General features: G+C 44.5%; 14 protein-coding genes across 14 annotated transcripts; 4 read left to right on the forward strand and 10 right to left on the reverse strand.

Annotated features, from left to right (window-relative positions):
- Positions 1 to 176: 176 nt before the first annotated feature.
- Positions 177 to 3,177, reverse strand: VTP01DRAFT_9868 (uncharacterized protein; the record flags this gene model as incomplete). The annotated part of the gene is made up of 9 exons (XM_069389140.1): positions 177 to 519; positions 577 to 641; positions 702 to 994; positions 1,062 to 1,272; positions 1,343 to 1,495; positions 1,554 to 1,630; positions 1,695 to 2,321; positions 2,387 to 2,846; positions 2,941 to 3,177. The coding sequence occupies 9 exons, from the start codon at positions 3,175 to 3,177 to the stop codon at positions 177 to 179; spliced, it is 2,466 nt and encodes an 821-aa protein (XP_069240287.1).
- A 1,625-nt stretch (positions 3,178 to 4,802) lies between these two features.
- On the reverse strand, positions 4,803 to 5,762 carry VTP01DRAFT_9869 (uncharacterized protein; the record flags this gene model as incomplete). Its single annotated transcript, XM_069389141.1, has 3 exons — positions 4,803 to 5,019; positions 5,091 to 5,525; positions 5,611 to 5,762. 3 exons carry the CDS (start codon positions 5,760 to 5,762, stop codon positions 4,803 to 4,805), a joined length of 804 nt encoding a protein of 267 aa, XP_069240288.1.
- Positions 5,763 to 6,380: 618 nt separating this feature from the next.
- On the forward strand, positions 6,381 to 6,651 carry VTP01DRAFT_9870 (uncharacterized protein; the record flags this gene model as incomplete). Its single annotated transcript, XM_069389143.1, has 2 exons — positions 6,381 to 6,461; positions 6,526 to 6,651. The coding sequence occupies 2 exons, from the start codon at positions 6,381 to 6,383 to the stop codon at positions 6,649 to 6,651; spliced, it is 207 nt and encodes a 68-aa protein (XP_069240289.1).
- Positions 6,652 to 6,771: 120 nt separating this feature from the next.
- VTP01DRAFT_9871 (uncharacterized protein) lies at positions 6,772 to 8,393 on the reverse strand (the record flags this gene model as incomplete). Its single annotated transcript, XM_069389144.1, has 4 exons — positions 6,772 to 7,317; positions 7,389 to 7,731; positions 7,935 to 8,049; positions 8,123 to 8,393. The coding sequence occupies 4 exons, from the start codon at positions 8,391 to 8,393 to the stop codon at positions 6,772 to 6,774; spliced, it is 1,275 nt and encodes a 424-aa protein (XP_069240290.1).
- Positions 8,394 to 9,403: 1,010 nt separating this feature from the next.
- On the reverse strand, positions 9,404 to 9,755 carry VTP01DRAFT_9872 (uncharacterized protein; the record flags this gene model as incomplete). Its single annotated transcript, XM_069389145.1, has 2 exons — positions 9,404 to 9,593; positions 9,655 to 9,755. 2 exons carry the CDS (start codon positions 9,753 to 9,755, stop codon positions 9,404 to 9,406), a joined length of 291 nt encoding a protein of 96 aa, XP_069240291.1.
- A 69-nt stretch (positions 9,756 to 9,824) lies between these two features.
- VTP01DRAFT_9873 (uncharacterized protein) lies at positions 9,825 to 12,177 on the reverse strand (the record flags this gene model as incomplete). Its single annotated transcript, XM_069389146.1, has 6 exons — positions 9,825 to 10,562; positions 10,622 to 11,419; positions 11,490 to 11,630; positions 11,686 to 11,834; positions 11,900 to 12,012; positions 12,065 to 12,177. The coding sequence occupies 6 exons, from the start codon at positions 12,175 to 12,177 to the stop codon at positions 9,825 to 9,827; spliced, it is 2,052 nt and encodes a 683-aa protein (XP_069240292.1).
- A 525-nt stretch (positions 12,178 to 12,702) lies between these two features.
- Positions 12,703 to 13,595, forward strand: VTP01DRAFT_9874 (uncharacterized protein; the record flags this gene model as incomplete). The annotated part of the gene is made up of 4 exons (XM_069389147.1): positions 12,703 to 12,757; positions 12,822 to 13,057; positions 13,125 to 13,310; positions 13,365 to 13,595. 4 exons carry the CDS (start codon positions 12,703 to 12,705, stop codon positions 13,593 to 13,595), a joined length of 708 nt encoding a protein of 235 aa, XP_069240293.1.
- A 100-nt stretch (positions 13,596 to 13,695) lies between these two features.
- VTP01DRAFT_9875 (uncharacterized protein) lies at positions 13,696 to 14,213 on the forward strand (the record flags this gene model as incomplete). The annotated part of the gene is made up of 4 exons (XM_069389148.1): positions 13,696 to 13,757; positions 13,814 to 13,919; positions 13,987 to 14,073; positions 14,136 to 14,213. 4 exons carry the CDS (start codon positions 13,696 to 13,698, stop codon positions 14,211 to 14,213), a joined length of 333 nt encoding a protein of 110 aa, XP_069240294.1.
- Positions 14,214 to 16,918: 2,705 nt separating this feature from the next.
- Positions 16,919 to 18,855, forward strand: VTP01DRAFT_9876 (uncharacterized protein; the record flags this gene model as incomplete). Its single annotated transcript, XM_069389149.1, has 6 exons — positions 16,919 to 17,263; positions 17,324 to 17,395; positions 17,471 to 17,587; positions 17,683 to 17,927; positions 17,997 to 18,113; positions 18,213 to 18,855. The coding sequence occupies 6 exons, from the start codon at positions 16,919 to 16,921 to the stop codon at positions 18,853 to 18,855; spliced, it is 1,539 nt and encodes a 512-aa protein (XP_069240295.1).
- Positions 18,856 to 18,957: 102 nt separating this feature from the next.
- VTP01DRAFT_9877 (uncharacterized protein) lies at positions 18,958 to 20,079 on the reverse strand (the record flags this gene model as incomplete). The annotated part of the gene is made up of 1 exon (XM_069389150.1): positions 18,958 to 20,079. The coding sequence occupies one exon, from the start codon at positions 20,077 to 20,079 to the stop codon at positions 18,958 to 18,960; it is 1,122 nt and encodes a 373-aa protein (XP_069240296.1).
- A 186-nt stretch (positions 20,080 to 20,265) lies between these two features.
- Positions 20,266 to 23,316, reverse strand: VTP01DRAFT_9878 (uncharacterized protein; the record flags this gene model as incomplete). Its single annotated transcript, XM_069389151.1, has 8 exons — positions 20,266 to 20,612; positions 20,689 to 20,932; positions 21,017 to 21,056; positions 21,121 to 21,188; positions 21,245 to 21,414; positions 21,493 to 22,572; positions 22,629 to 22,931; positions 22,992 to 23,316. The coding sequence occupies 8 exons, from the start codon at positions 23,314 to 23,316 to the stop codon at positions 20,266 to 20,268; spliced, it is 2,577 nt and encodes an 858-aa protein (XP_069240297.1).
- Positions 23,317 to 23,472: 156 nt separating this feature from the next.
- Positions 23,473 to 23,849, reverse strand: VTP01DRAFT_9879 (uncharacterized protein; the record flags this gene model as incomplete). Its single annotated transcript, XM_069389152.1, has 3 exons — positions 23,473 to 23,582; positions 23,640 to 23,683; positions 23,734 to 23,849. 3 exons carry the CDS (start codon positions 23,847 to 23,849, stop codon positions 23,473 to 23,475), a joined length of 270 nt encoding a protein of 89 aa, XP_069240298.1.
- A 12-nt stretch (positions 23,850 to 23,861) lies between these two features.
- VTP01DRAFT_9880 (uncharacterized protein) lies at positions 23,862 to 24,370 on the reverse strand (the record flags this gene model as incomplete). The annotated part of the gene is made up of 2 exons (XM_069389154.1): positions 23,862 to 24,206; positions 24,257 to 24,370. 2 exons carry the CDS (start codon positions 24,368 to 24,370, stop codon positions 23,862 to 23,864), a joined length of 459 nt encoding a protein of 152 aa, XP_069240299.1.
- A 75-nt stretch (positions 24,371 to 24,445) lies between these two features.
- On the reverse strand, positions 24,446 to 27,319 carry VTP01DRAFT_9881 (uncharacterized protein; the record flags this gene model as incomplete). Its single annotated transcript, XM_069389155.1, has 3 exons — positions 24,446 to 25,051; positions 26,685 to 27,022; positions 27,097 to 27,319. The coding sequence occupies 3 exons, from the start codon at positions 27,317 to 27,319 to the stop codon at positions 24,446 to 24,448; spliced, it is 1,167 nt and encodes a 388-aa protein (XP_069240300.1).
- Positions 27,320 to 27,956: the final 637 nt, after the last annotated feature.

Genomic DNA, 27,956 nt, shown 5'->3' on the forward strand with positions numbered 1-27,956 from the left:
TAAGGAATGTCTTTAAAAAGGAAAAGAAAGTAGAAACGAAGGTGAAGAGAAAGAGGATAATAAAAACACGCCATCGTGGGTCGGGGAGTTACTCAGGACATGTAAGGAGTAGCATATTCTTTCAAACAAGCAGTAAGGGGATGCTTGATGCGCTCTCCCCTAATTCTTTATTACGTCTATAAAAGGCCGCCAGACGGTTGTCGCCCAAGCACAAAGCTGTGCTGTGCTGCCTCTGCAGCAGCGGGAGAAGAGGGTATAAAGTAGAATCCGGCTACCAGAACTAGGTAACTGAGGATCAAGATGGCTCCTTTGAAATAGTTGGATTTGCCTTCTTGGTAGGTATATGTCAACAGAAAGACCGCGAAAATGACAGCGATCATGTCCCACGTCGGGAAAATCAATCTGAATGTGGAACTCGACAGTTCTTGGTGGCCCCAGTTGTTCCACAATGAAAATGCAACCATGGCGGGAATTTGCAGCAAACACACTTGCAAAGCGTAAGCAGATCCAATTTCCAAACTAGAAATCTGCGTTAGAATGTGTGTACCACATGTCAGCTAGCCCGATTCGATGTACCTGAGCACGATATTCCCGTGAATGGAGAATCCAATTGCGTTAGTGAATTCTGTAATGTTGGGAACCTATAATCAAAGCAATCAGTCTTTCTAAACATAAAAGAATTACTGAATCTTTCGACTTACCAGTGCAAACAATGTTAGACCCAAGAATTTCTCGTCCAATGCGATATCTTTCATGATAACGTCCACTTCATCCACCAAAATCTCTGCAATAATGGAGTACAGGACCGTGCAAGCAAATAAGATGACAAAACTCTTTACGGTTCCCCATTCGGGGGCATCGTGGCCGGACATTTCTTCTTCCTCTTCCTCTTCATCCTCGTCATCGAAAAGCCCCTCTGTTATCGGTAATGGTGCTACGTTGCCATTTTTAGCGTGCTTATTCGATACGTTGCTAGCAACGTTGATGCTTGGATCTGAAATCGCAAACACAGCGAAGCGGGTGAATATCTCATTTTCGATTTCCCTAACGTATATGCATACCACTCTTTGACCGATTATAAACAGATGGTCCATCCTGCTCCTCCTCTGGCTGTTGTTCTGCCTGATCTTGTGCAGGAGCAAAGTACGACTGGATTAGCTTCTGATAATACGTCTTCCTTTTGTCTTGACGACGTTCTTGCTCTGAAGTCGTACTATTCCACACCATTTCGGCGTGAGTATGTAAGCTGAATAGCATGCCAATCACGTATGCCTGTGACATCCCAAAATAATGAGTACGATAACAGTTTACAATTGCGCAAATTAGTATTAAATTTACGCACCGAGGGAAGAATGACGGCACAGATCCAAGTGAAAGGCTTGACATTATCCTGATACACAGGGTCTCTGGCGGGATCCATCTGCGAATAGTGACATTCAGAGCATGAAAAATCTACGCTGTCACCATCAGGGCACTGTCTACATTGGAGTTCAAACTAGACGGATGTTACGTAAGCAAGCCGGTTGATTGAGCATTCAGATAGCAATACTCACAGATGCGAACATTTGATAAAAGAATGTAGGCGACATGGCGGCAATGATGGCCATAATTAACATAGTAGAAGTCACACCTAACAAGCAAAATAATACTGTGAGCAACATTGTGTACATAGAGCATATAGTCGGTCACTGTACCTGCGCTTTTGGAATTGAATTTCTGCTCTTTACGTTTCATACCGCCGCTGACCATGGCGCTGCCTGGGAGTAGCAAAACACCTACCAGAATGCTACCAATAATGCTTCCCTCAACCAGCGGACCCTTGCTGCTCATGAGAGCGATGGCATACAAGATGATTTCAATGATACTGCCAAACGTTGCATTGATCACAGAGCCAACTGCCATGGAAGTCTGTGCAGATACAGAACTGACAGCCATACCGATAAAGTAAGACAGCGGGATCACCGAACCGAGCGAAAGTGTGAATAAAAACAACGGCGAAGCAAGAAAGGAGTCGGGCCAAAGTTTCTTGAGCAGGAAATTGTCCAAAATGACGAAAAAGACAAGGGATAAAAAGTTGATAAAAATGATGTTGATGCCTTCATATGTGTACTTGTAGTATTGTAATCCTACAGCTTCGTATGTACAAAGTAGTATGGTTCTGTTGCTGACGCCATTGCTGCTGCTGGTGTTGTTAGGCGACGGAAAACGGAGGCGCAGAGGACGTCGACGTAGATGTCGCAGTAGCTGGAATGTCAACTTTGACATTGGGATTGTGACAACGCACATCCAGCATATTATTGCAACTAGGAACAGCAAAGGCGCTATGTATTGTACAACAAAAATAATCAGCTTCTATTCAAGTTTCTCTGTTAAGGACGCCTCTTACCGATGATTGTAAAGTAGAATATATAATACAGATATCCAGTTGGCCCGCTTGTAGCGATGTGTACAATCGTCGTTTTCCAGGAACGTCTCTTTCTGGTAGGTCGCAAGAGTCCAGTTTCTTCCTCGGCAGATGTTGAGACTGGCTGGTAACTATCGCTCATGACACGTTCCACGTAGCGGCCAAAAGGCCAGAGCAGATAAACCGCCAAGCCGGCAAGCATCTTGCTATATTTGCCGCCATCAGGAGGCATGATATTGATGATGATCGAAAGAATGCCCATGACGATAGCCAGCCACCAGCCAAAGACCAAGGTCCACATCACATTGCCTATCGATAGAAACCAGCGGGAGGATGGCGAAGAATGCAATGCAAGGTTGGCTTTTCGTACGACTGAGCGGGACTTTCTGTACAGTGCTGGTTTCCATATCGGCAGACCAAAAGGGTGCTCCCTGTTCATAGCCTATGCACAGTGATTTGCTTGCTGCGTCAGATGATCTCATCATTTTTTATCTATCTCTTTTTTTATGTATCTCTAGAAAGTCCAGTTTACATACCTCCTGTTTGTCTTTGAGCGTGAAGTCATGCTCCTCGATTACTTCTTCTTGCTCTGGTGTGGAGCCTGATGAAGACGATGAAATTTTTTGACGAGGACGCCTGACAGTAGTTCGACGACGCAAAGGTGCTGCAGCAGATCGCCGACGTTGGCGTCCGTGAGGATATTCGGAGGAGTTGGTGCCGTATGTAGGCTGCGAGACTCTTCGTTGCCTCGTCTTTGCAGTCGGCTCTTCCATCAAAACGGTGTTGGAAAATAGAAAAAGGAAGAAGAGACGCGAAAGCTTTTTAAACTTGTCTCTCTTTTTTTCCCTTTTTTCTGTATCTTTGCATCACCACAGCATGAAAACACGGAAAATAGGCTCCGCCGCATGCAGGTGCTAGTCCCTTCTCAGCGGCAGGAGCGAAGCAACTCGTACGACATCGTGTACAAGACGTATCATACTTCTTGCTGAACTATTCAAATCAAGCTGGATCCCTGCTAAGCGCTTTAAATAATACTTGGATGCAAATTACTCTGGCGTGTGACGATGCAAGAGCGTTGCAGTCACGAGATGCTTCAGTATCGTCAAGCGCCCAAAGGAAATGCTCAGTAAATGATGGACACCGTTTACCCGATACAGGGTCTGTGTGCATTGGATACACATGGAATAGCTCGATGAATCACTAAGAAAGACGAGAAAGACAAGCTGGCAACGCTTTCTGTGTTTCGCTGTAAGCGTTTTCTGACAGGTTCCTTCTTGGAATACAACTCCGAGCATCCGGTTTTTTGGAATTTCATGGCAAGGGCAGACCTCGTTGCAAGTGAATCTTCGTAAAGTAAAAAATGCGACATCCTGATAATTTTTTATCCGCAGGATCAGATTAAATACGTAATGCTGGCTGGTCTGGCTCGTGTGCTTTGCACAGACTTAGTGGGATCTACTTACACATTGCGAGCTGGCTGAATTCTAGACTCTACAATCTATTCAATGGGTATGTATCAGGAACGAGTATGAAACCATCTGATACTATACGCCGCCGCTACTGTATCAACCTCTGAGGAAACCTGGTTGGCTCAGCTATATACGCGGGTGGGAATACTCATGACTAGTTATTATAGGTCGCAATCGTTCGGAACATAACAGAATAAGCAGCGAGAACCATTTATAGTTTTGATCTGAAGTTGCAAACCTTCAGAAATTGCTGTATTGTCTTATGATGAATGTAAAGCAAAGAGTCACGAAAATTTTCACGGCCATGTACGTATGTACAGGTCTTTATTTATCCCTGTTCTGTGATTTCAAATCAAAATGAGAAAATAACCAAACTGGTGATCCGTTGTAGCATAGGAATAGACTGTTTCCCTTCTTATGATACACTTGTTGAACATGAAAGTCAACAATGCACAGGAGCAACTTGTTGATTGTCTGTGCCTGATGAACGAGGCTCTGGATTCTGGCCCAGACTATGCTGATTCTGACATTTAAGGAGCACCCTTTTTGTTTTTAGATTTTAACAAGATACGCGGTTTGTTTGTGATCTGGTATTCATGAATCAATAGACACCCAAGCGGCGTCAAGATAAATAATACGATGATAATATGATGATTTGCGTTGGCAAGATCTTCAATGCCTCGCATGAACGCGCATATTGTTCCCTTTCGGAACGGAATTCCGAGCATCCCGGTGTAGCAGAGAGGTTTGCTGCCCAGAAAGTACAGAGTGGGGCGATGGAGAATGATCAGGCACGGCAGGCTCTCAAGTCTAGCTGACAATGTGATTTCATAAAATACAATATGTAGAACGAAGTATATACATGGATGTCTGTGTTAATTTACATACAGCTGTGGTGTACGATGGTTGACAAAGGCGTGGATTACATGTTACATTGGCAGCAGCGGTGTTGTCTCTGTGAAGGCTGCTGTTACTGCGGCTGCGGTTGCTGTGGCAACGTGAGTATTTCGGTTAGCATTGTTCTTGCGGATTGCTGGAGGCGGCAGCGTTAGAAGCTTCTTTTCTCGGGTACAATACTGCTTCTTTTCGAACTTGATGAATGTATCAATGACGCAGAACTGAAAAGCGTTCATGAATAACGGAAATCTAACAATTCCGTATGTAAGAATGGGCTGTACACATCAACAAATAATTCAGAAAACACCATAAAATCGTACACAAACATAACAAATACGACTTGGTAACGCAGATTGCCCCTTGCGACGTATTCAAGCAGCCAATCACCAAGCAAGAAAACGGCCGGGGCAAGCTGGAATACAAGGAAGATACAAAGCTTCATGCAAATTGTCGCCAAGACAAAAACACTTGTTTGACGAGCCCATCGTTGGAGCATGCATCTCAATGGTGGAGGACCATAGTCGCCACTGGGAACGCTATGAATACCGCTGCGTTTTAGCAGATGATCGATGATTCGGAGCCAGCCCCACAAGATGGCGATTCCGACTGTCGTGTCAACGAGAAGGCTGACAAGATAAACAGCACAAAGGTTCGTCCTAGGCCCATGAACAGGTCGCCCGGCTGCGTAGCTGAGACCAACGTTGAGAAAGTGGACGACGCTCGCCCCAAGAAACTGCTTGGTGACATCCAACAACCTGTTTAAAAGGAAACAATGAGGTTAAAGAAGGTGGAAATAATATATGTGATTACTAGCAGCAGTTTTTGCGAACATCGTAGTACCATATCGATACTGGCCGCCGAGGTTTCTCTCGACATCGTTTAACCGCGAGAGCCGTGAGAGCGGTCAATGCCAATGTAAACTGGACAAAGATAGCAAAACTATCCATTAATTCACAACTGTTGACGTTGTCTGCATTGCTTCGATTGCTCATCAGGAGAAATGATCTGTGAAAGAAAAAAGGGGGTTGAAGAAAAGTGAAAGCAGAAATGAACTAATATAGCCCCACATGAGCTTATCGTTTCATCCACATACATACATGGACAAAGGGCCAAATGGATTTGGTGCAATAATCGAGGACCGCGGCTGAGCTTCTGCTTTGGGAAATCCGCTACTACGTCAAAAGATTCCTGTGATAACAATGACAACTTGCAAAGTCCAAGTGATCCTTCTGCCCCCTATATGCGACGAGTATACTCACGTGCCCATTTGCATGGATACTTTGAATTCCTAAGTATGAAGGATATTCATATGCGCACAGATAGATGTAAACGTATTTCATCCTGATGATTGGTCCTTTATGCACATGCACACTTCAACTATATAGATTTACTTGAACATTGTGCGAACGAGAATGGATGTTGATCTTCGTTTCTCGACTTTGGCTACGTAATACCTTTAGTGTTTTGCTTACAAAGTGCTCTCGAGTATTAATAGAGATATGCCTGTTCTGATGCCAATTCTACTAGTATTCTAGGTACTGTATGTATTGCTGAAACGATATAGACGTGACACGACTGATTATCTCACAACTTTATATATATAATTACTAATGAGATTCAATTGCCTTATACTAAGTAAGAGAGGTTCCCAGTGCTGCTGGGGAGGAGGAAGGGGAGAAGGAGGAGGAGGAGTAGGTGTATCAATCATGAAAATGGGGTGTATGTTTTCTTCCTACATGGCAGATATGTAAATAGCTGTGCACTGCTGAGGAGGCTTCGCAATTTGTGCAAAGCTACTATTCTTCGTCTAAGCATAAACCTCAAACTTTGTGTTGCCTAAACGCGTTTCCAACTATAAAGAAAAAGACGAGCAATATGTAGAGTAGCAAAATTAACAAATAGAGTAAAACGGGGGACGAGTGGTATGAAAGTGGTCCTATTATGTTCGTCCGATTAGTCAATGCATCGCATCCCGGAAATTACTTTAGGACGCAACAAACCTTAGACATATACGGTCAACGTCGATGTTCGTGCAGATGGCATATGCTCATCGAGCTTTTTCATTATGGCTTCTTCCACCTCTGTGTCTGCGACTGATAGGGCCTCGTGAAACTCCTCGTCATCGGATCCATCCTCTTCCTCGGGCACTGCTGCCAAGCCTTCACTGGCTCGGCGCATTGACATCTCTTCGATCAGCCGACCTTCGCGTGGCACAATCACAGATCTATAGCAAAAGTCTGCAAAAATCACATCTGCGCGGTCCAGGATTGTGCGGTCCTTGACAACTTCTCGCACGCAAAACCAGTCATGCACGCAATCCTCTGCAACTGTCTCCCAGACAACACCGTCCATCTCTGCCTTGTGTGCCAAATCCAACGCGTCGTCTCGAAGAACTTCCTTGTTACCGACATACATCAATACTTGGCTCGGCAGGAATGCTCGGAAACCAGTTTGTAGTTTGGCAATTCCAAGCACTTGGTTTCCGTCCGAAGAAGAGTTATTGTCTGCGTTGTTCTCTAATTTGCCGAGATAATCCCGCTTGATGACCTAAAATGGTAAAATGCATTAGTCTCCCACCCCAAGTCTATCGCTTCTGTTTTTTTTCCCAAACGACTTGCCTTTGCAGTGTACTGGGACACATAATCATATTTTACGTTTTGTCTCCATGACTCTGAAGTTGTCTGATCAGTTACTAGAGGCGAGATGAGTACAGCGCCTGCAGGTCTGGGCAGTTCATTTATCAAAGGCCCGCCTGCTTCATCCTCCTCGGGATCGTCCGTGACAATCTCGAACATGCTGGGATCGTGCGTGAGAAACAGCATCTCCAAAATTAGCGAGGCACCTGCAGAATCTCCTGTAACAATAATTTTGGAAGGATCCACTTGCAACGTGTTGATCAAATGCTCGTATGCTTTCACTACATCCTCCACTGGGCTGGGGAACTTGTACTCTGGCGCCAGTCTAAAACACACAAGTCCGCGGTTAATCTACAGCGTTTTCAAACTTCTCCCCCTTTCTCCACACACACTACCTCTCTCGAGTTCACGCACCCACCTCCTTTATTAATTAAAACCCGCACGCTGAGCTGAGGCAAACAAACATCCGCCGCTGGTGCCCAATCTACTCCCCCTCCCTCGCCTCGGTTACTCCCTTGACTCAATTACCTATAGTCGATCGACATGATGAGTGCTTCCAGGTTGTACTTCTTTTTAAGGAACGTGATCCATCGGATGTATGTGTCCATGTACATTGTGCATGTTCCTAGACGGAATCCTCCTCCTACTCGGCGGGCGGCACAGCATTAACTTACGGCTCCATTTGCCACGCAAACAAAAAAAAAATAATGCGTTACCATGCACGTTGAAAAAGATAATGTCGGCCTGCTCAATGCGTCGCTTCAACGCAATGTGGTCGAGTTTTTCAACTTGCTCGCCAATCCAGCATCCAGACCACTCTTGGTTCCAAGGAACTTTGTGAATCCAGGGCTTGTGTACCTTGCGGGGTCGAGTAAGGTCGTTGAGGATCATGCGCGCTGCCGGTGCAGGGTACGCAAATACTTTGCGCAGCACCTTGATCACCGTTGACGGAGGCAGTTTTCGTATAGCTGTGCGAAAATTTTCCATTAAAGCAAAAGAGAGAGAAAGAGAGAAGTAACAAAGTGGGAGAAGAACAACAGGAGCTTAGTTGGGCAAAAAAGTTCATTGTTCGTGTAACAAGAACCAATACCGCAGCCCCAATGATATTCCTCGTTCGTTTTAGTCTAATACCCAACAACGAGCAGTAGCAAGAAGAAGGGAACGACGCCGCGGCTGCTGCTGCTTCTGCAGTACACCAGTGACATGTGCTTTCTCTCTTGCCACTTTCAGTGAACCTGATAGAAAATGACAATTGCAGAGCATTGCACGTTTGTTGTCGCATCTTTTATTTAACTGTGTTGTATGGCAAATTGTCGCAGCAAAGACTTCTTAACGCTGAACATTTGAGAATACACGAGATAATGGTACTATGTTCGCTGGAAACGATGTATCTATTGAGGTCAGCTGGACCACTGTGAACAGCAAGGAGGCGCAAGGACATTTCTGGATTGTCCCATCTCATCTAGAAAATGTTTCAAAAAAAAAAAAAGACGCTGCGACAACAATGATCTTTAACTTTGCCTAGAAACGTACTCCTGATCAGTCTGAGCAGAACTTTAAATTCCCTGTCGTATTCGGATCCCAATGCATAGCGTTCGCGATGATCGCACTCGTCGCGCGTGGTCATATGAAGGTACGACATGGAAGCTTCCAGTTCGCACAGATTGTGATCTTCACATTTAACTTGCGATCATATGTCTTTTTCTGTCTTTTTTTTTCCTTCTTCTGCCGCGGTGCTGGTAAACGGTCGTATCATCTATCTCCTGTGGAAACCTTTTCATTTATTCGTACTTGTTCTTCTTCAAGTTTCTTTTTCTTTCTCGTTTCTTCGATAAACGATTTATGTGTACAATGCTGATGAGTTGGAAGCGAAAGGCATGTGTATGTCTGCGTGAGTGTGTGTATGTGTGTGCGTCTTTGTGTGAGTGCGGCAGATGCGTGCGCGTAAACAAGATACAGTGAAAAAGAGAGAGAAAGGGTATATCCACATTCGATTTTCACGAGGATTGGTGACCGATCGGCAGCGTCACCTTCCAGTTCCACCAGCCTTCGCCTTGGCCAAACGTCGCGTTTGAGTTTGCGCGTGCCTGGAAAATTTGCGAATGTGACAAGTCAATCCAGCAGCGATCTTGGCCCCAGTAGCAGGTTGAGGAAAACAAGGCGATCAACAACAATGTGCAATATATGCTACCCGCATTCAGTGAATATGAGCAAATTTATGCGACGCAACTGTCAAATATAAACCTACCATGGTTTCTGGTGTAAGAAGAAAGAAACAAGGAATAAGATTACGAAGATTGGTGGCGCATCAGGAAATGGTAACAGCAGTAAAGGTACAAAGTAACGCATGCAGTACATGTTTGCAAATGAAGAGCAGCACGAGAAGGGCACACACACAATAAGTGCAGCGCGGAGTTTTTATTCACATTTGAGACTCGCTGGTTCATTGACAATGGTGATGACTTCGACTTCATCGTCTTCGTCTCTAAGCGACGACGCCTCCGAGCAGCTGCGCTCTCTACGATTTTGTTCATCTTTCTTGGTAACTTCAGACTTCGCTGTCAGAGAGGGTATTGATTTGATCGGGTTGCTCGTGCTTCGCCTTCGCACCCAGGTATCGCTATCCGTAGGAGATAACTCTCGATGAGTATCTTTGCTGTTGTTGTTGTTGTCTTGCTCAGAGTTCCTCCGTTCAGTGATAAATGGAAACGGCGGTATTTGAGGACAAGAAGATCTTCGAGATTTGTTGCTAGCGTCATCCAATTTTTTCGGTTCGGAGGGGTTGGATGTATCCGAGTGTTCATTGAGCGTGGATGCATCGTTTGCTTTGTCCATATCAACCGTCGTTATTGTCGGTACAGTAGCTGATCTAGACGGGATCGGTATAGCCATACGAGACAGTAAGGGAGCAGACATTTTGCGTGCACCGTCGCTGTACAGGCTGGCTTCCAAGTAGCTCTTGTAACACTGTAGTCGTTGCAACTCTATTCGCTTTGCCTGGACCTTTTTACCCGTCATCTCCGCGAAGTATAGCAGCCGCTCTCTTGTAGATTTCTGCAAAGGAACAAGTACCATGAGGTTACGTTGCAGTCGAAGATCGTTATCCAGTGACCGTTCTATCTCTGCTATTTTGCGGGAAAGCTCTGATATCTTTGACTGCAAAATGGTCAAAGCGTGTCAGATACTAAATGGAAGACATTGGTTTATCCATCTACCTTTGCTTTTTCTTCTCTCTTGGTCTTATCTGCATGCCGTGTGTGCTGCGAGATCCGTAATTTGACACCTGTCGTCTTGGAAGTGGCAGCATAATTGATTTTTGACATCCAGTCATCTACCTCTGCATCATCCTTTGCATGCATCAAAAATTGTTGTCCATCGCCTGTCAAAAGTCGAAACACATGTGGGTATTTGGTGTACGTCTCATCGTATACGCAAACGGCTTCGTTTAAGGATATAATTTGCACTGGTCGAAGCTGCGAGGATGAAAATGAGGATGAAATGGACGGAACGGGAACAAAACTTGGTGATAGTGACGAATTCGAATATACAGATGACATGGAATTAACTGTGGCGTGGTTATTGCTGGCAATAGATGATGCAAAAGACTGAATTCGGTTGGGTGAAGCAGGTGGTGTCGTTCCGGCGCTGCGACGGGCCTCTTGTACGAGCCATGATTCAAAGGACACGATATCTGCAAAGAATATGATCTGTGTGCCGCTCAAAATAACTCCAAACGGTCGCCATCCGCGTGCAGTTGCTTTCCGACCACCTGGTAATAAGTCATACTTTCTATCCAAGATTCCGGCTTTTGCGACGCGGATCGTATGTGTATGTTGATTACTTTGTGCCGAGGCGACATTTTTGCCTCTGACTCCACCGAGCAGCAACGGTCGAGCGTTGTGAAATGCCGAGTTCATCTCTGAAATATTGATCGCTTTCAGGGATCGTTTAAAGCAATATGGATTATCCGGTGGCATGAGTTGGGTAAGCTTGTGAACAAGGTCTTCTGCCGACTAGAGTTTTGCCGCAAATTAGCAATGGTCCACGCGAAATATCCCCATGTCTTGTTTCTATTCTACTTGCGTTCAATGACGTTGACGACTCGCTTCTACCAAGCCGACCAAACCAGGAAGTTGTGGCCGCCTTTTCCGGCATCTTTGCATTGTCATGCTGGTCTATTTCCGCATATGTAAATTCTGTAGAGACGATGTTGTCATACATGATCTAATGCAAACGTAATAAATGCGTGCGCTGCAACCTTTCACGGCTTTATACGTACATCTAACACGTCCGCTGGTACTTTCTCGCCTCCATCTATGATCCTCGTTCGCATTATGAAAATGTCCTTGGTCATCTTTTGGCGCACATTCTTGTTATGAGCGTCTGTGTGTAGCAACAAGATCGAGAATGCTACGGCGTAAACAGCATCTGACAGCAGTGTATAAGTGCATGCTGGTTTTGAATGTATATGCGTGCAGCGTGCCCGTCATTACCTGGGCTATCAGCGAGGTCCGGATTACATTCATGGTATCGTTTTGCAAAGTCTTCCATTGCACGATCGATTTGTTGAGCTTCCTTTGGTAAGAGAACCTTGGCCAAAAGTTTTCTTTTTGGATACAGTCAGACGAAAGAAATGTCTAAAGACGAGCTACTGTTACCTTAGTGCCATGTCGATAGCATCGCCGCGAAAGTTAAATGCTTGCAACTGAGCAGCGAAACTCGTCTTGCAAGATTTTGCCTCCGGCATCTTGTCCTCGTTGTTCTCCGTCATTCGCAAGAGTGCTCTAGTTCCTACAGAGTCGACTCCTGGTTCTACGTAAATGAGCGGGCAGGAGAAAAGATGTTGCAGAAACGGTGGGTTTTTGGTCTGAAGATATTCACATTCCCCGCATGTGCAGAACCAGGACACGATGGATGTGACACAGAACTTTTTCCTCAAAGCTTCTAGTGTAGCCACTCATGACATGACTTCCTATTTGGATTTTTTGCATGTCTAATCTACGCATTTATCATGTCATGCAATGTCTGGTGGAAAGTTGCGCGTCTGGGACAATTGGACAATGATACACGAAATAAAGAAATGGTTCGTGCATCTTTGCTGATACATTGCTAAAATAAATAAAAAAATGAACGATTGGTATTCGATTGCTTGTCCGATCCAAACTACATATATCTAACTTTCAGGAAAAGAATGCTTGACCAAGTGTAGAATTGCTATTCCTGCGACGAGAAGCGGTGGGAACTTGCATGTCACCATTTTCGGAAACTGCAATATCTTGAATTTCTCTTCCTCGAAATGTTTTCCTATCTGCGACGAACAGCAAGCGAAGTAGTAGAATCCAGCGCAAAGGGTGTGTTGCAGACTGCCTTGGTTAGCGTCACTTTTCAACAAAGACACTAATGCATGCTATTTAGCCATGCGCATGGACGGCCTGCGAGGCTGGCAAAAGGAATTACCAATGTTAACGCTTAACAAACCTGAGGATCGGAAGCAATGGATGATCGGTTGCGACAGAGATATTGGAGGATTCTCCTCTGCAGCGCTTGAAATCACGCCGCAAGGGACGGGACGATTCTATGGCAATCTATCTACACAGTTACCGGCCGATCGTGAGATTGTACAAAGTGGATATGCAGCCATACGTTCCAAAGTAAGACATCGTTGCGCGCGCCTATACACGGAGACCATAGTTTGTAACATGACGGCATATTCTATAGGAACGGGATCCGTCAATGTTCGGCACACCGTGTTGGGACACATCCTTGTTTCGATATTTGGCATTGCGAGTGCGAGGCGACAATCGAAAATACTTTGTCAACTTGAAAACAGACAGCTATATACACACTGATCTCTTTCAACATCGATTATTTTTGCAAACTCCAGGACAGTGGGAGACAGTTATGGTAAATCTGGTTGAGGCGACGCTTTTGAAGAGACGATTCAACTTTTGGTTATAGATACCATTCCGAAACTTCGTCTTAACCAACAACGGCATGATTCAAGACGATCAATTGGAAATGTACAGAGAGAGGATTAAATGGGTCGGCATATCGCTGAGCGACCGCCAAGATGGACCCTTCAGTATAGAAATCGACTGGATCAAGGCGATGAATACAGAGTATACAATGGGTGATCTGGATAATCTGTCAGCGAAGGAGCTAGAAGAGAAGCAAAAAGAGAAAGAATAAAGATTACTGTCATTGGCGGAGTACAACAGCAGTTACTGTACAGTACTCGCACATCATCGTCTCGTTACTCCACAACTTTCTTTCCTGAATCGACTGGCAAATGACTTTGAGAGAACTAAAGATCAAAACAAACGTTGTCAAGCGGTACATTGCGTGTGACAGGTGATGACCATGTATTATTTAGCAACATGCTGACGTGATCGCTCCTGCGTTCCTAGCATCTACAAAGAGCATATTGCATATGGCAAGGAGGCTGAACAGCAACAGAAGCGTATAGACAAGCTTATTGCCGAGAATGCTGACGAGGCTGACGTGAGAAAGCAGGTCCGTCGTTTTTAACTGCGTGGTTACATCCGTTATCTCGCTCCTAACTTCGCGGCATGCTTTATAGAAAGAAGTTCTCGATGAAACTCTGCAGATGATACCCGACGTGAAAAAGAGATTAGCTGCTGCGTACAAAGAATTACAAGATAAAGTGGTAAGTCTCGAATTGTTGTATTGGTTGAACAACTTTATTAAGCTTGGTCATGTGTTCTCTAGGAGAATCCCGAGTATGCGGGAAGCACCGAGCTCGAGGAAGCTCGGACTGTCTTGGCTGAGATAGACCCAGAATTGTGAAGTATTAATAAAGCTGCTGCCAGCTCTTGGCTATACCATCTTCTTTGTTATATAAAAGGATTGACAAAGTTAAATTACAAAAGAAAAGAAGTGACAAGGAAGGATATCAAAGAAATAAAAGATTTCAGCACACTGCTGGTATTCAACTGAGCAATCATTGTCTCTTAACGCAAAAGCATTTCCGAAGTCACGGGACCTCCCACGCACCTAAGATATAATGGTATAATAAGTATCTTTGTCATATATAAGGACAATAGAAAGGCCCACCGTTTGGCTGGTGGCTGGGTGCGGTTTTCAAGAAAATCAGGGCTTACGCCGGAAGGCGGCCTGTGGTAGAAGCTGTCCCGGTTCGCATGTAGTGATACAGCTGGGCTAAACGAGTCCAACTGGTTAGGACTGGATATTCGATATTGGGCATTGGATCTTGAAGCAACTCAAGTGGACAATAAGCACGGCGATGTTAAAAGCAAAAATACGGTAAGCAAATGTCCAGAGTCAGGACAGAGGCTACTTCCGGGACAGCTAAATCTAGTACTGTGAGTGCCAGTGATCCCAATAAGCAAAAGTATAACAAGCTTACCGGGATGCAACGAAAAATAAAGCAGAGCCTAAGGACAATGAACACAAAAGCTTCATATTCTTATATATTCTGTCTATGTAGTTATGATCATATGCTCTCACGTAATATGATTTCAGTGATGTTCAGTGGTCATTACGTCTGAAGGTGGTCTGCGAAGTTTCGTACCACAACCTAGCAGGAAGCTTATCAGTAAAACATACAAACCAGATCAGGGTCTTCTATATAGAAAACTATGCAGCACGCTTATGCATCCAAGCTATCACCGTTGAATTGTGCAGTTGCACAAAAAGCCTTTTAATAATGGTATGCATGGAGTGTGAAGAAAATACTTCAGATTGACAAGCATGGATCTGGAACATGTAAACAACGTTGACAGTCTCTGGATGCATAAGAAAAAAAAGGGATAATGCCTGTCATGACTGCATCAAAGTTCTTCCAGGCTAACGTCATGATTGATGGTCCTTCATTATCGATAAGTCATGCAGCAATCGAAAAAGAATGTGGATTTCATACAGCGGCATCCATTTTATACTGATCAGATACGAAAAAGTCGATGCGCATTTTGCTCTTTGATGGGGGTTATAGCGGCTACAAAGGTTATGCTCACTTTTGCAGTTTGGCAGGCAGAATAGACACAAACCTTCGTGAAGAACTCGACTTTGAAAATCTTTAAATATTCAACATTGTACAGTATGTGTACTATATCCAGACCTAGCCGACAACCAGCGGCAAGGTAGACAGGGACAGAGTTATGAAAGCGAACTCTTTAGGTGAAAAAAACAGACTACATTGAACTAGCATCTACGTGTATATGTCCTTAGGGCGGAAACGTGCTGTACTATATTGGAATGATAGTAATGTAATGTATGTATGAGGATTTAAAATGTTCAATTTATGGATTAAGGGTTTGTATTCCGGAAGTCGCAGTGTCTTCGCCCCACTATGTTCTGCAGATAAAAAGGTAAATAAAGCAACATGTGTATTTTCGAAATCATTAGTGTCGTTGCCGAAGCCATCGCGACGCAAAAGCACTTTGATCTAGTGTAGCGTTGGCTTTGATGAATTAAGCTTTTGTATCCTTCAAGAGACTGAGTAATGCTTTTGTAATATGACCAAGAGTTTTAATCCGTTCCCACTAGGCCGTTGATGAATGAAGGTATCAAATAGAACAGAGAAATATAGCCGCACAAGGGTATACCCACAAGCAGGTTTGAATAAACCAGGAATTCGACGGCGCTGCGCTTGCGTGCAGAAGCGAAGCGGATGCAGAACCGTCGAGAGAATGGTGGTTTATAAAAGCTAAGTGAGTTTATTACACTGAGTTCAGTTTAGACATTGGGTTTTCCCACCAAGCGCAGTGAGCGAAGCGAGCGTGAAAGCGCTTGTTACCTTTAGAACCGGTGGCACATATAAATAGTAAATAACTCCGTCGTGCTTTACGTAGTATTTACGCTTTTAGTTTACACTACAAAGTAACTTGATCCAGGCTTTATATATAAATTAAGTTTAGAGTAGCCGTGCGAGCCGGTAGACATAGATGATCTGTCTTCGATAGGGGTTACAGTTAAGTCCATCCCTGGTGGGATATCGTGTCCTTCCTTAAACGAAAAAAGGAATAAAGATTGTCTTCTATTATGTACGGACACCAATTCGAGCTATGTTAATATGATTGTGAGCAAAAAGAACATGAGGCTGCGCAGAGATACCGGAAAAGCATTTACAAAGTCGACAGAAACCTTCCCTTCATCGGATCCATTCCCTAATAGGAGCAAACCAGGAACTGAAACGTTAAACCCTTCCCTTTTTTTAAAACGAGATGCTGAGATAATGGAGCCGAGACTGTGTGATTACACGCGAGGTTTCTTTTCCAAGTAAAAAGCAAAAGTGTAAAGGCAAAAAGGACTCAATTATTCGCCTCCTGCACCCCCACCTCCCACTGCTTCCCCCAAAACTTTGCCCTATCATTAGCATAGCCAGCGGGATGGATGCATGCAATATATGGACTTGTCCAAGCAAAGAGGAAACCCTGATACTGATCAATGAAACTGGCATACAGTTGGCTTTTCTTTCCTTTTTCTTGTACCTCCTCTTTCTTTATAATTACGGTAGATTGCAATCTTTCCGGATGGATGGCGGAGAAGCTATTACCGAACAAGCAGTTACAATTATTCTACGACCTAGCGAAGAATGGCAAAGCGGTTTGTTGCGAGTTATCAACATCACTGTCAACAGTATCTCGATTGTATGCGCAGTCGTTGTTCTTTCTATTGTGCTTTTCATGTGGATATACGACGTACGACTTGTGGATCGGCTTACGTTTCGACTACAAGCGCTTGCAGCATTGAATAACACTTTACTAGCTGCCGTCTTTATTGTGCAAACATTCACTGACAGCAGTCAATATGCACTTTGCCAGGCAGTCGTATTCCTGGCAGTTTTCTTCAGCAACAATTACGTGTTTCTCAACTGTGTAAGTATCGCTGCGAGTACTGCTGCAGTTACCCAAGTACTCAGACGGACTGTTTTTTAGGCAGCTGCATTCAATTTTCAATGGCTATTTTTACAAAAAAGATATCAGAATGCAGTGTTTGAGAAATGGCAAGTTTGTAACCATATCAGGCGCATATTTAGTCACTCTATCTAAAATCTAAATGACCAACAAGCTAATATACTCTAGCGCTACCCTGTAGGTACTACATTGTTTCGATACTACTATCACTCGTCTTGGCGCTTACACCGCAAGCATTCAACGTATATGGATTTGATCAAGCCAGAGAAACCGCCTGGTATACTCGTACGTTCAATGCTTAGAATATTGTCAGGCCCGCCGTAGAGACAGATGATTCGAGTTGGCACAGTTTCTAACAACGTTTACTAGCATCCTATGAGACCAACATCCGAAACTGGGAGTACGGGACATATATTGTACCTCAGCTCCTGTGCTGCTCCTATATGCTAGCCATTGTGATATCCATGATGGCTTCTCTAAAGTACGGCCCAGAATCTAAAACCGAACAAGACCCATGTGTTATCACCACCAGGATCATGCGTCAAATTATTGTGTATCCTTTGGCACCTATCTTGACGCAACTAGGCTGTGTAGTATATGAGATCTACATGTTTACCAACCATCAGTAGGTGGAAAATCTGCAAATATTCTTTGACAGCATGTGGTTTTAATCTATGTATGTCAAAACAAAAAGGTTTAACTATGAGCTGTGTATGTGGGCGACTTTAACAAGAGGTCTGCCAGGTACCTTGGCTCTTGCTGGCTTCCTGGTCGATCCTGCATTTGCAGCTGCATGGAGCCTTGTCAGACGGTAGTACACGATGCACGTTCCATCCACCTCCTTGGGGACAGGAAGCGGGTGCTAAGTTGATCCCTTTTAAGCACGCCCTAACACTCTAGTACATTGCAGGTGTATTTCATACGATGCGGAACGAACAAACTCACGACAAACTCTCTGTGCAACAGCAGCAACTACAACCAGGAACACGGATTTCTGCTTGCCACGTGACAACACAGCGCTTGTACCACTGGCCAATGCAAAGCCAGCAACAACGGGCCGCGATAAATGCATGCGCTGGTTTGCAGGACGTCTCGCCCCGTCAGGTGCTTCTGATCCTACAGCGCTGGCTCTTGCTATTACCACTGCAGACGATGACGAGAAATCCTATGTTGAAGCTTCGGGGTTGCCTTCGCTGTCACCGCTACACTGCGAAAACATGAGCGACGTTGTTCCTTGGCAGGTCATTGAGGTGGATCAAGAAACACGCGATAGGACTGCAGCGGGCGCCAGCCAAGTGGATAGCTGGCTTGAGATAGGCCAGGATGACGATGAACCGTCAACTCCTGGACGGATGTCCCAATGGCTTGCGAAACGAAGCGATTCATTCGACAGCGTACGAGACCGTGTCACGCGAAGCTCAAAAAGTCTACGGCGATGGCGTCGTCAAGAGCAGCAGCAGCAACAACCTGACAGCACTGCTCGGTGGTCTAGAGCATTGTCACTAACTGCTGTGCCTGAATCCTCTCAAGAGTCCTCCTCCCCTACTGTATAAACTAGTAATCGTCATTATTATTATATTGCTTTAAATATGAAGAATATATAAATGTGTATAAAAAATTTATTATTCTCTTTTCTTTTCTTGTTGTTCTGTGTCTCAAAATGAATGACGGCGTCGTTCAACAGGATTAATGCTGCCAATGTTGTTATTGTTAACGTTGCTGTAAGTAGCATCAAAAATTGAGCTTGCAGTGCCCGGCTGTGTACGTGATCGAGTGATAGCAACCATCGACTGTCGAGGTGGGAGCGTGTACTTTCTATAAATGGACCGTCGGACGACGCGTCTTTTCCTGACCTGTTGCAAAGATAATGGGTTGGTGCTAGAGTAATGCTGCTTCTGATACGATCCTGGTAGTTGATGCTGATGTTGCTGTGGCCTGACAGTCGTGGACACCATGACATTGGCGAGACAAAAGACGAGCGCCCAAGTGATGATGCTCGTGAAGTGTTGCTGCTGAGGAGATGAGACGGACAACGAGTCAAAGACCATGGATATCAGGGCATGTGGTATATGCAAAAGTGGTAGAATAAAATACAGGGCAATGGATGAATTGTCGTGTTGTTGCTTGGTGGAGGTGGTGGGGATGTTACTGTCAGAAGATGGATGACTGGCAGTAGTAGGCGAAGCCAGATCTCGTGACAAGGAATCGACAAGAGCCAAGGACGAATCGAGACGTCGAAAAGACTCGACCAGCGGGTCGCGCCGGATTAGAACTTGTTGTTGCGCAGAGCCACGCCGTGATCGCCGCTGTTGCTGCGCTGCTGCAGGTAAGGAGATGGGGCGGTTGTTTACCCTGCGGGTTTTGGAAACGACGAATTTTGGAGAAACGGGTGAAACGGGAGTCGGAAGACTGGCAGATGTGCGTCTACTGCTGCTTCTTGAGCTGTCCATGCAAAGAGGTGGAGGTCGAGAGGAGGGAGCGAGTTCTAACTGGTCTCTTTGGACCGCATCGTTCGCTTCTTGGAGGAGATTCGAAAGAATACAGGATATCCGATCAAGAGTTTCATGATGATCCTGGCCAATATTATCGCTCTCTTCATCGGATAACATGGCTAGAGCAGAATCGGGGCGGGTGATGGTGTGGCGTCGATGCCGATGGGTTGTATCTACCGGAACTGCAGGGTGATGAACCGGCGTAGATATGGACGGAAATGGTCCCGGTTTTATCGGCTCATCTAAAGGCGGTGTCTCCTGGTAGGTAATGTAGAGTATATACATGCGTTTTTAACGTCAATGTTTTATATTACAATAGCTTAACGAGAGGTTGTCGCTTTTACCATTTACACAAGACAAGATGCAAACTTCGGGAACAAAAAAGAAAAGAAAAAAGGAAAAGAAAAATCAAGGCAAGGAGTCTAAAAAATGCGTGGTGTTGATACTCTGCGCGAACTGCACATGACCGCATCAAGAGAACCCAATTGTCTGTTTCTTGCGCTTGCTGCCCCCGTCTCCGTATTTTGCGGCCCATTTGCGAATCTCTACAACCGATTCCATATCCTCGCTCGAGCTCGGAAGAACCTGCTTGAGAGCTTCGTCGAAATGTTCCTGCGTCAGCATCCATTTGCCTTCCTTGCTCTGTCCCGCTTCTTGTTGCACTGCACGCAACGCTGCTGTCACACACAGGTTTTTCAGGTCCGAACCTGAATAGTGTTCTGTTAAACGCGCTAGCTCCGCCACGGATACGTTGTGTTCATCGTCCCGGAGAAGCAGCTTGATGATCTCAGCCCGGTCCTCCACTCTGGGAAGGTCAACTATTAAGCAAAACGAAGATAAGGTGTCAGTCAATACATACACGCATGCCCTGCATGTATATGTCTCTTTTTTTACCAAGTATTCGTCGGGGCATCCTGCGGAGCGCCGCATCATCCAAATCGAACGGTCTATTCGTTGCAGCCATTACCATTACACCTTGGTTATCGCTAGACAACCCGTCCCATTCAGCCATAAGTTGATTAATCATTTCTCGATGTGCATTATTGTTCACATCCGATCTTCGTCTGCTTAATAAACTATCAACTTCATCAATGAAGATGACACAAGGAGACAGTTTACGGGCGAGTGTAAACATTGCCTATATATTGACATGAGAATGATGACCCAAGTCAGTGCGTGTGCGTGATCGCTTCTCTCTCCCCCCAAATTGGGTATTCCGTACCTTGATATTCTTTTCACTCTCGCCGACATACATATCATATCTAAAAGGTACCCAAATCAATATATCTCATGCATAATTTGACGCGCTTTGTATCATCAACATACATGTCGCTGGCTTGTATCTCGAGCATACGGCTTCCACTTTCCTTTGCTACAGCTTTTGCAAGCATGGTCTATTTAGCAGCGTTAACTAAACTGCCTTGGCGACGCCTAGAGCTCTTTCACATGCCTTTCCCGTCCCAGGCGGGCCGAATAGTAGCACGCCAGGAATAAAGTTACTTTTGAGAATGCCGTGCTGGAACAGCTCCGGGCGGACCAACGGTAAACTTATCAACGTCTGCAGGGTCTCAATGGTGGCACGCGGGGCCCGAACATCTTTGAAAGAGCACTGCACCTTGGCTAAATCAATTTATGCACATGTGTTAGCCTAATGCTTGTTTCTCATCTTAATTGCCTGATTTACGCATATCAACTTACCTGGGTCAACAACTCGACTTAGTAGTCTCGACTCGTACTCATCACAGCGCTTCTTGATGGTATCCATATCCAGAACCTCGTTAGCGCTAACCGCTGCCCTGTATCCTTCGAGCAATCGATCTGTTTCCTGCTTCATCAATGCGCTCTTGCGGATGACCGCATTTGCAGCCTTGAAATCTTCAAGACCAATCTTGTCCTTTTTTAGTCGGAATGCATTCCCAACAGCTGATGCAACATATCGCTCGACTTGTTGCAAAGACCATACAGTTTCTTGTATGCCCTCCAATTTGGACAGCGCTGCAACTGCGTCGTTTCCAAATGATAGCTTAAGACCGGAAATACCCTTCTGCTGCAATCTTGCCAACACTTCCTTGGCATTCACTTCTGCTATCCGTCTGTCCTTGTCGACCTTGAGCTGAGCCTCCCACTCTTGCAGCAGCGTTGCATTGTGCAACGGTGGCGGTATCGTAATGGCTCTCATCCCCTTCAAAAGAGGAATATTGCGATCTCGCAATGCAAACTTGTAGTTAGAGTCGGTTCCGTACAACGACGGCGAGTATCCGGCCAGTATAAGCATACGGTGACCCTTTTGTTTCATTTGATCCACGACAGATGTCAATAGCTTGAGCATCGTCGTTACTTCCATTCCATTCATACTTCCAAAGTCACGTAAATATATAATCTTTGCGCTGTCGTTTTGCTGATCAGGCGTAGATAGCTTATCCTTGGTCGATGTTGAGTTGTTCAAGAGCTGATTAAAGATTACTGCATAACGTTGCGCAGTTTCCTTTGCCGAAAATTTCTGTACTCTTCCATCGAGTTCTGGCATTAACTTGAGCGCTGCAAGCTCTGCAAAGATCCTTCCAATCTTTGCGCTTTGGGACTGTGGCTGCTCATCTCCTTCCATTTCGATTTCAAAATCATCCCGCTGTCCTCTCGGTACAATCTCTGCAACAAACGTTGCTCTTTGCTCCTCCGGTACATGCTCAAACATATCGTCCTCCCCACTAGCTGATGGCTCGTCAGAAATAAATATGCGTTGCTTATCCATGATCGACATGGGAGGAAGCATGGTGATACCTACAGCCATTCTCCAAGTAAGCAGCTTTGAACACAAAAAATACTAATTTACATACCGTGACCATTGCATTCCTGCGATAATAAAGCTAGATCCTGTGGATCAAGCTGGATCAGATCAGCCTGGCATTCGGTTGCAAGCCTTCGCGCTATACTGTCTTGCATATATGTTGCTCCACGTCCTGCCACGTTTACAAGAATGTGATCGCTGTGGAAAATTGCTGATTTCGGCGCCAGGCCGCTCTGGACATTGTACAAGAGTTCGTCCCACACGTAATCGGGTATCGACGTAGCATAGCTTCTAGGAAAATCATTCATTTTGATTTCATGGAACCGAAAATAATGTTTCGACAGAAACGATTCTAAGCACAATAATCTGTCAGCTCGAATAAGCATAACGGGGCCGAGCTCTCGACACATACTTGAAATGCTCGGTAGAGATCGTCGTGCTTTCCTAACAACCTTTCGGCCTTTGGTTGTGTTGGATGGAATGTTGCTAGTAGATTTCTCGATGGAATCGTCAGCGTTGCTTGTTTCTGTGTATTCGACAGCTGATTCTGGAGTCGCTGGTGTTGCGATCGATGTATCGTGCTCGGTCGCACTATCCTCTGCCGCTGAAGGTGTTGTTGGAGATTCTGATCCGTTTCCATTGTTCCTGGCGCTGAGCAAGTGCGACGAGCTTGAAAACCACCTTCGAGATGTCTGAAATGCCAGCCGATTTACACGAAGTAAGGTTGCGGCTGACATTTATAGCGTTTGACAACTGAGATCGCTTTAAAGAAGGGCAAACTCACTCGCACACTCAGATTCTCCCCAGAAAGGTGGCTTTAAGCATCTTAGGTTCATGCATTTTACATTCATAAGAAACTTTACAACGCTGCATAGGAGACAACTGGGGTGATATCATCTAATTCGATATCTATAATCAATAGTAATGATAATGATAGTAAGGAGATATAGGACTAGCGAATGCTGGTCATCCTGCACGTCTGCAGATGCCGTCGCCGCACCACCTAGTAATATCATTGTAAGTACCTAGTGTCTGGTAATGATTCTTTCTCCTTCTTTACCAGGTGGGTCGAGTGCTGTATTTTTGTTGGCAGCTTGGAAGCGGCTGCATAGCGATTGAAAGGTTGCATTGTATAACCTTGCAGCGAAGTATACCTTGCTATTGCTATGCATATTGATGCGAGCTCGTCTCGGTTTTGCGTATTTTGATGTTCTCGATAGGAAATACAGGCGGGATTCATGCAAACTGACGAGCCGTTCTCGGAGACCATTTTGTAGGTACCTTAGATCTTTTGGTTGCATTTGGATGGATGACAGTACGGACACGTCCTCGAGCTCCGAAGCTCGTCCGTCAATGCAACGACCGCGTACTGGCTATGTTGCCTTCGCAGGTTCTTTCCGGCTCGCCGAGCATGCCCTTTGATTCGTCTACCTACGCAAGTGCCTTGATTTCCGATACACATGACTGCGACGGCTTTGTTTCCAGTGTTGCTTTTTATGATGCTTCTTTCTTCTGCAGCTATTTTACTGTAAGTCAATCTTGTTGCAATCTCCTGACTTCGTTTTTCTTTCTTTGCTCTCGATGATTGATAAAAAGACCTCAAAGCTTTTCTCGACTCGCATGCAACCTAAGAACGCTTTAGCAAGATATGTCGAACTCGAGAACGAACTTGCTTACTCCGTGTGCAATGGCAACATCTTTTCCTGCCGTTGCCTTTTGTATTGAGTTTTCTCCTATTCGCTTTTCAGCGTCTTGAACGGCTTGGTTTTTCGATTTTCGTTTTTGCCGCATCCTAGTGTGTTTGTTGCAAAGAGACTTTTCGTTTATCTGTGCCGCTCTTATACAATTGAATCTGGACATTGCTACTTATGCAATGAAGTTTTCGCCATCATTTGTATTGGATGACTCTGCAGTTGTATCCGGAGCCATGTTTCCATCAAGCTCTGTATCATCAAGTGCTGCGAATCTGTTGTAAAGAGATATGTGATACTGTAATTTCTCTTGGGTCATAGCGACAGTCGTAGACATTGTGCGTAAGCCATAATCTGTGCCACTGTATCCAAGAGTCTTGCCGGCGTCGAAAGCTTCCTTCTCTAGCACAGATATATCGATATTAGACGGAGATTCCTCGCAAGCGTAATGTCGCAAAGTAGGCAGAGTCTTGTTCGTATTTTCAGCTTTCTCTTGATCCCGTCCGGTAGGTTCCTTCTTTAAACTTCTGGTAATGTTGTATAACATCATCCTCATATCTTTCAACCTTGTAGCTGTGTTTTCCGCATCTGTAATTGCCTGCGCTCGCTTCAAACGTGGATCTCGTAGTATATCTAAACTCTCTGTTCCAAGACTTGATTTGGCTTCTTGGTACGCTTTGTTACTACGTTTCCGCTCCTTTTGTTGTAATTTGTAAACCGCCTTGAGCTCTGCAATCTTCGTCTTCAATGCTTCTATGTCGATATTGTCGATGTCTTGTCCCTGTGAGATTTGGGTTTTGTATGTCGCACATGCTTATTTTTCATGTTTTCGTTTGCCCAGCAAAGGGATGATGCCGAAAGATGTCAATAGGAACGATTTTTGGAATGTAAGATCCGATTCATTACAAATCATTTTATCAATATCGAGATATCGAGAAAGGCATCCATCATCAGTTCCTTGTTCTCGCGGGCTTTCCTGATATTTGTGATTTCTTCTCCGCTATATGTGCACAGATTGAAACGATCCGCGTTTGAAATGAACATTTCATATATCGATGTTGCTTCGAGCGTCAATGATTGAATTCTTCCTGATGAAACTAATCGAGATATTTGCGTCGTGAATTCTTGACATCCACAGATTGTCAGCATCGTATTGGCAAAGACAACGAAGGGAAATGCATCAGCAATCGATCGGTGCTTTTTTCCATTTGACTCTCGAACGAAAGGTCGTAGCAAGTTGACGATGGTTTTTACAGCTTGAACCTCTTGGGACTGGAGTTCAAAGTCGTTGCAGCAAGTTTCGGTACTATGTTGTTCGGTAACATCATTGCCGACTGTAGTTGAGAAAATAAAACTCTTGGAAATGCGTTTTAAGCGATTCAATCGTTTTCGACTTGGCTCTGCATGCTTTTTTGGTTGTCTTGCTCGTCATCACTGCCAGGAGTATCTTTGTCAGGAGAATCCTCTTCGTTACACTCTTCCAAAATCTCAACAATGCTTTCTTCTTCTATACCATCGCGCAGCAGCCTTGATACTATCCTGATCTAAACATTGTCCGCCTTAGAACTGCAACTATTATCGTTACATAGATTACCTACTACATACCTTGTCATCATCATTGTCTGCTTCATTAGTGTCGCTTTACAAGTTCTGGAACCCAACGTATCATACTCATCATAAAAAGGGGTGTTTGAATCCACTCAGATGCAAGCTTACCTTTCTATCTTGAGCTTGATTCTTCAACCTTTTTTGCCAATTTTCATTAATTGCTGTATCCGTTGCTGACATTTATATCGTCGCGGAGACCACTTTTCTTCTTCGTCGCTGTCCTTGGCTTGAACGATACGATTTTCGGTTTTCTGCAAAAACTTTTTCTCTTCGCGAAGACAATTTCGCTGAAAATTCCGGATGGCTGCGCTATCCACCTTCTTGATTTTTTTTGGCTTTCCTAGAAACTAATTGATTGTAGTGTACTTCTCCTTTAGAAGCCAGGTACAATCGTAACAAATGCGCACGACGTATTACGCTGATCTTAAAAGCAGCTTATTATTCCTCCAAATTTGCTCCAAATTTGTGCAGTGTTGATACACAGCCCTGTTCGTCGTTTGAGACAATCCCGATGGCGCAGACGTGAAATAATAGAGACCAGGCATGTAATAGCCACAATCGATGCTGCCTAATGCCCGTTGCTGTACAGTTGCAGCCATTCTCCCCAAGTAGATAGAATGCAACCTTTCAATATGTTATTCATCGAAAAGCACTGTGTCTGCGGCTCCAACTAAAGACATATTCAGGGATATATATTTATCCTGCTCGAGCATCGATGTGTCTCTGAGTGCATGACCCGGGATGATCTGCGTAAGATCGAATTGTGTGCCATTTTTTGCAACAAATTCCAACATTGTCGTGCGTACCACAGCGGACAGATTGGCGATGTCATCTGATATCAGCTCTTGCATCGAGCCAAGCCTTTGCTCGAATATTTCAATGTAATCTTCCGGTAAGCCAGGGCGTAATACACTGCTCAAAGACACGCTTGTTATTCCATGATTGCTACCATCATCATCGTTGTTCTCGGCCTCTGTATTCTTCTTATCTTCCTTTTCATCATTTATGCTGCTCCACTGTATCCCCACATATTTGTTGATTCTGTCAAAATTCGAGTTCAGGAAACTTTTCCAGCGGTCGAGTGGGGAGGGAGACAACTTGTTAAGCTTCTTTCTCGATGTGCCGTATGGCCAGCTGGCAGTTGCTTCAAAGCCAGAAATTTGGCTTTCTTTTTAGTCACCTCCTTTTCTATCTTGTTTATCGTTTTGAGCCTTTCACTTTCATCTTCTGGAAGCTCTGACGGACTGTTCTTGAGTTTCCGGATTGATCCACGTACAAGTTTGTCAAAGACTTGTTCGAGATTGGCTATAAGCACAACTTGGTCAATTTCGACTGCCTGGATGACATTCTTCTTCGAAGTTGTGGATTGGTCACGTAATCTTGGGAATGGAATTTCACCTGTAGTTGGTGCTTGTTTGGTATGATATCTTACTTTTTTCATTTCTGGATGAAAAAGAGGAAGAAAGGACACGCTTGCGTGCGAGACAAAGTATTCTTTCGTGTTCAATGCCCGCCATTATGCAATGCTTTCGTGGACAGATGCTTGCATAATAGAATGGACCCTTGATGCTGTCAAATTACCAGATGATACATACATGAAAATACAGTGTTTCGAAAATTGAACTTTGATTTTGATGATGAGAGTCCAAAGTTCAGACTTCGTTAGATTGATAACATCAACAAAGATGCACGGAGAAACATTCTTTTTTCATGGCTGTATGCCGATGAATAATGGATTGCATATAAGGATATGCTAATGCATGTAAGCAAACATACATAGTAGTATGACATACAAAATATGCCAGAAAAATCCTTCTCTACAAAGTTTGGATGTAACGGGTCATTCGTTAATCATCGATCCAAACTGAGCAGTGAAGCAGACTACAAATAATTGATAGAAGAATTCAACATTGTATCTAAAGTGATGATTGAGTCTGGCCATTTCAGGAACTCAGGTGCTGAATCAAAGTCCAGTTCCTGGGATTCTGAATCGAAGTCGAGTTCCTTAGATTAGTGTCTGTTCTGCCTGCAAAAGTCCAAAAGCAAACATTAATTTTGTAGCCCATATCCTGCTATAC

Source organism: Rhizomucor pusillus, assembly GCF_041956525.1.
Source record: "Rhizomucor pusillus strain CBS 183.67 unplaced genomic scaffold VTP01scaffold_7, whole genome shotgun sequence".
NCBI lineage: Eukaryota > Fungi > Mucoromycota > Mucoromycetes > Mucorales > Lichtheimiaceae > Rhizomucor > Rhizomucor pusillus.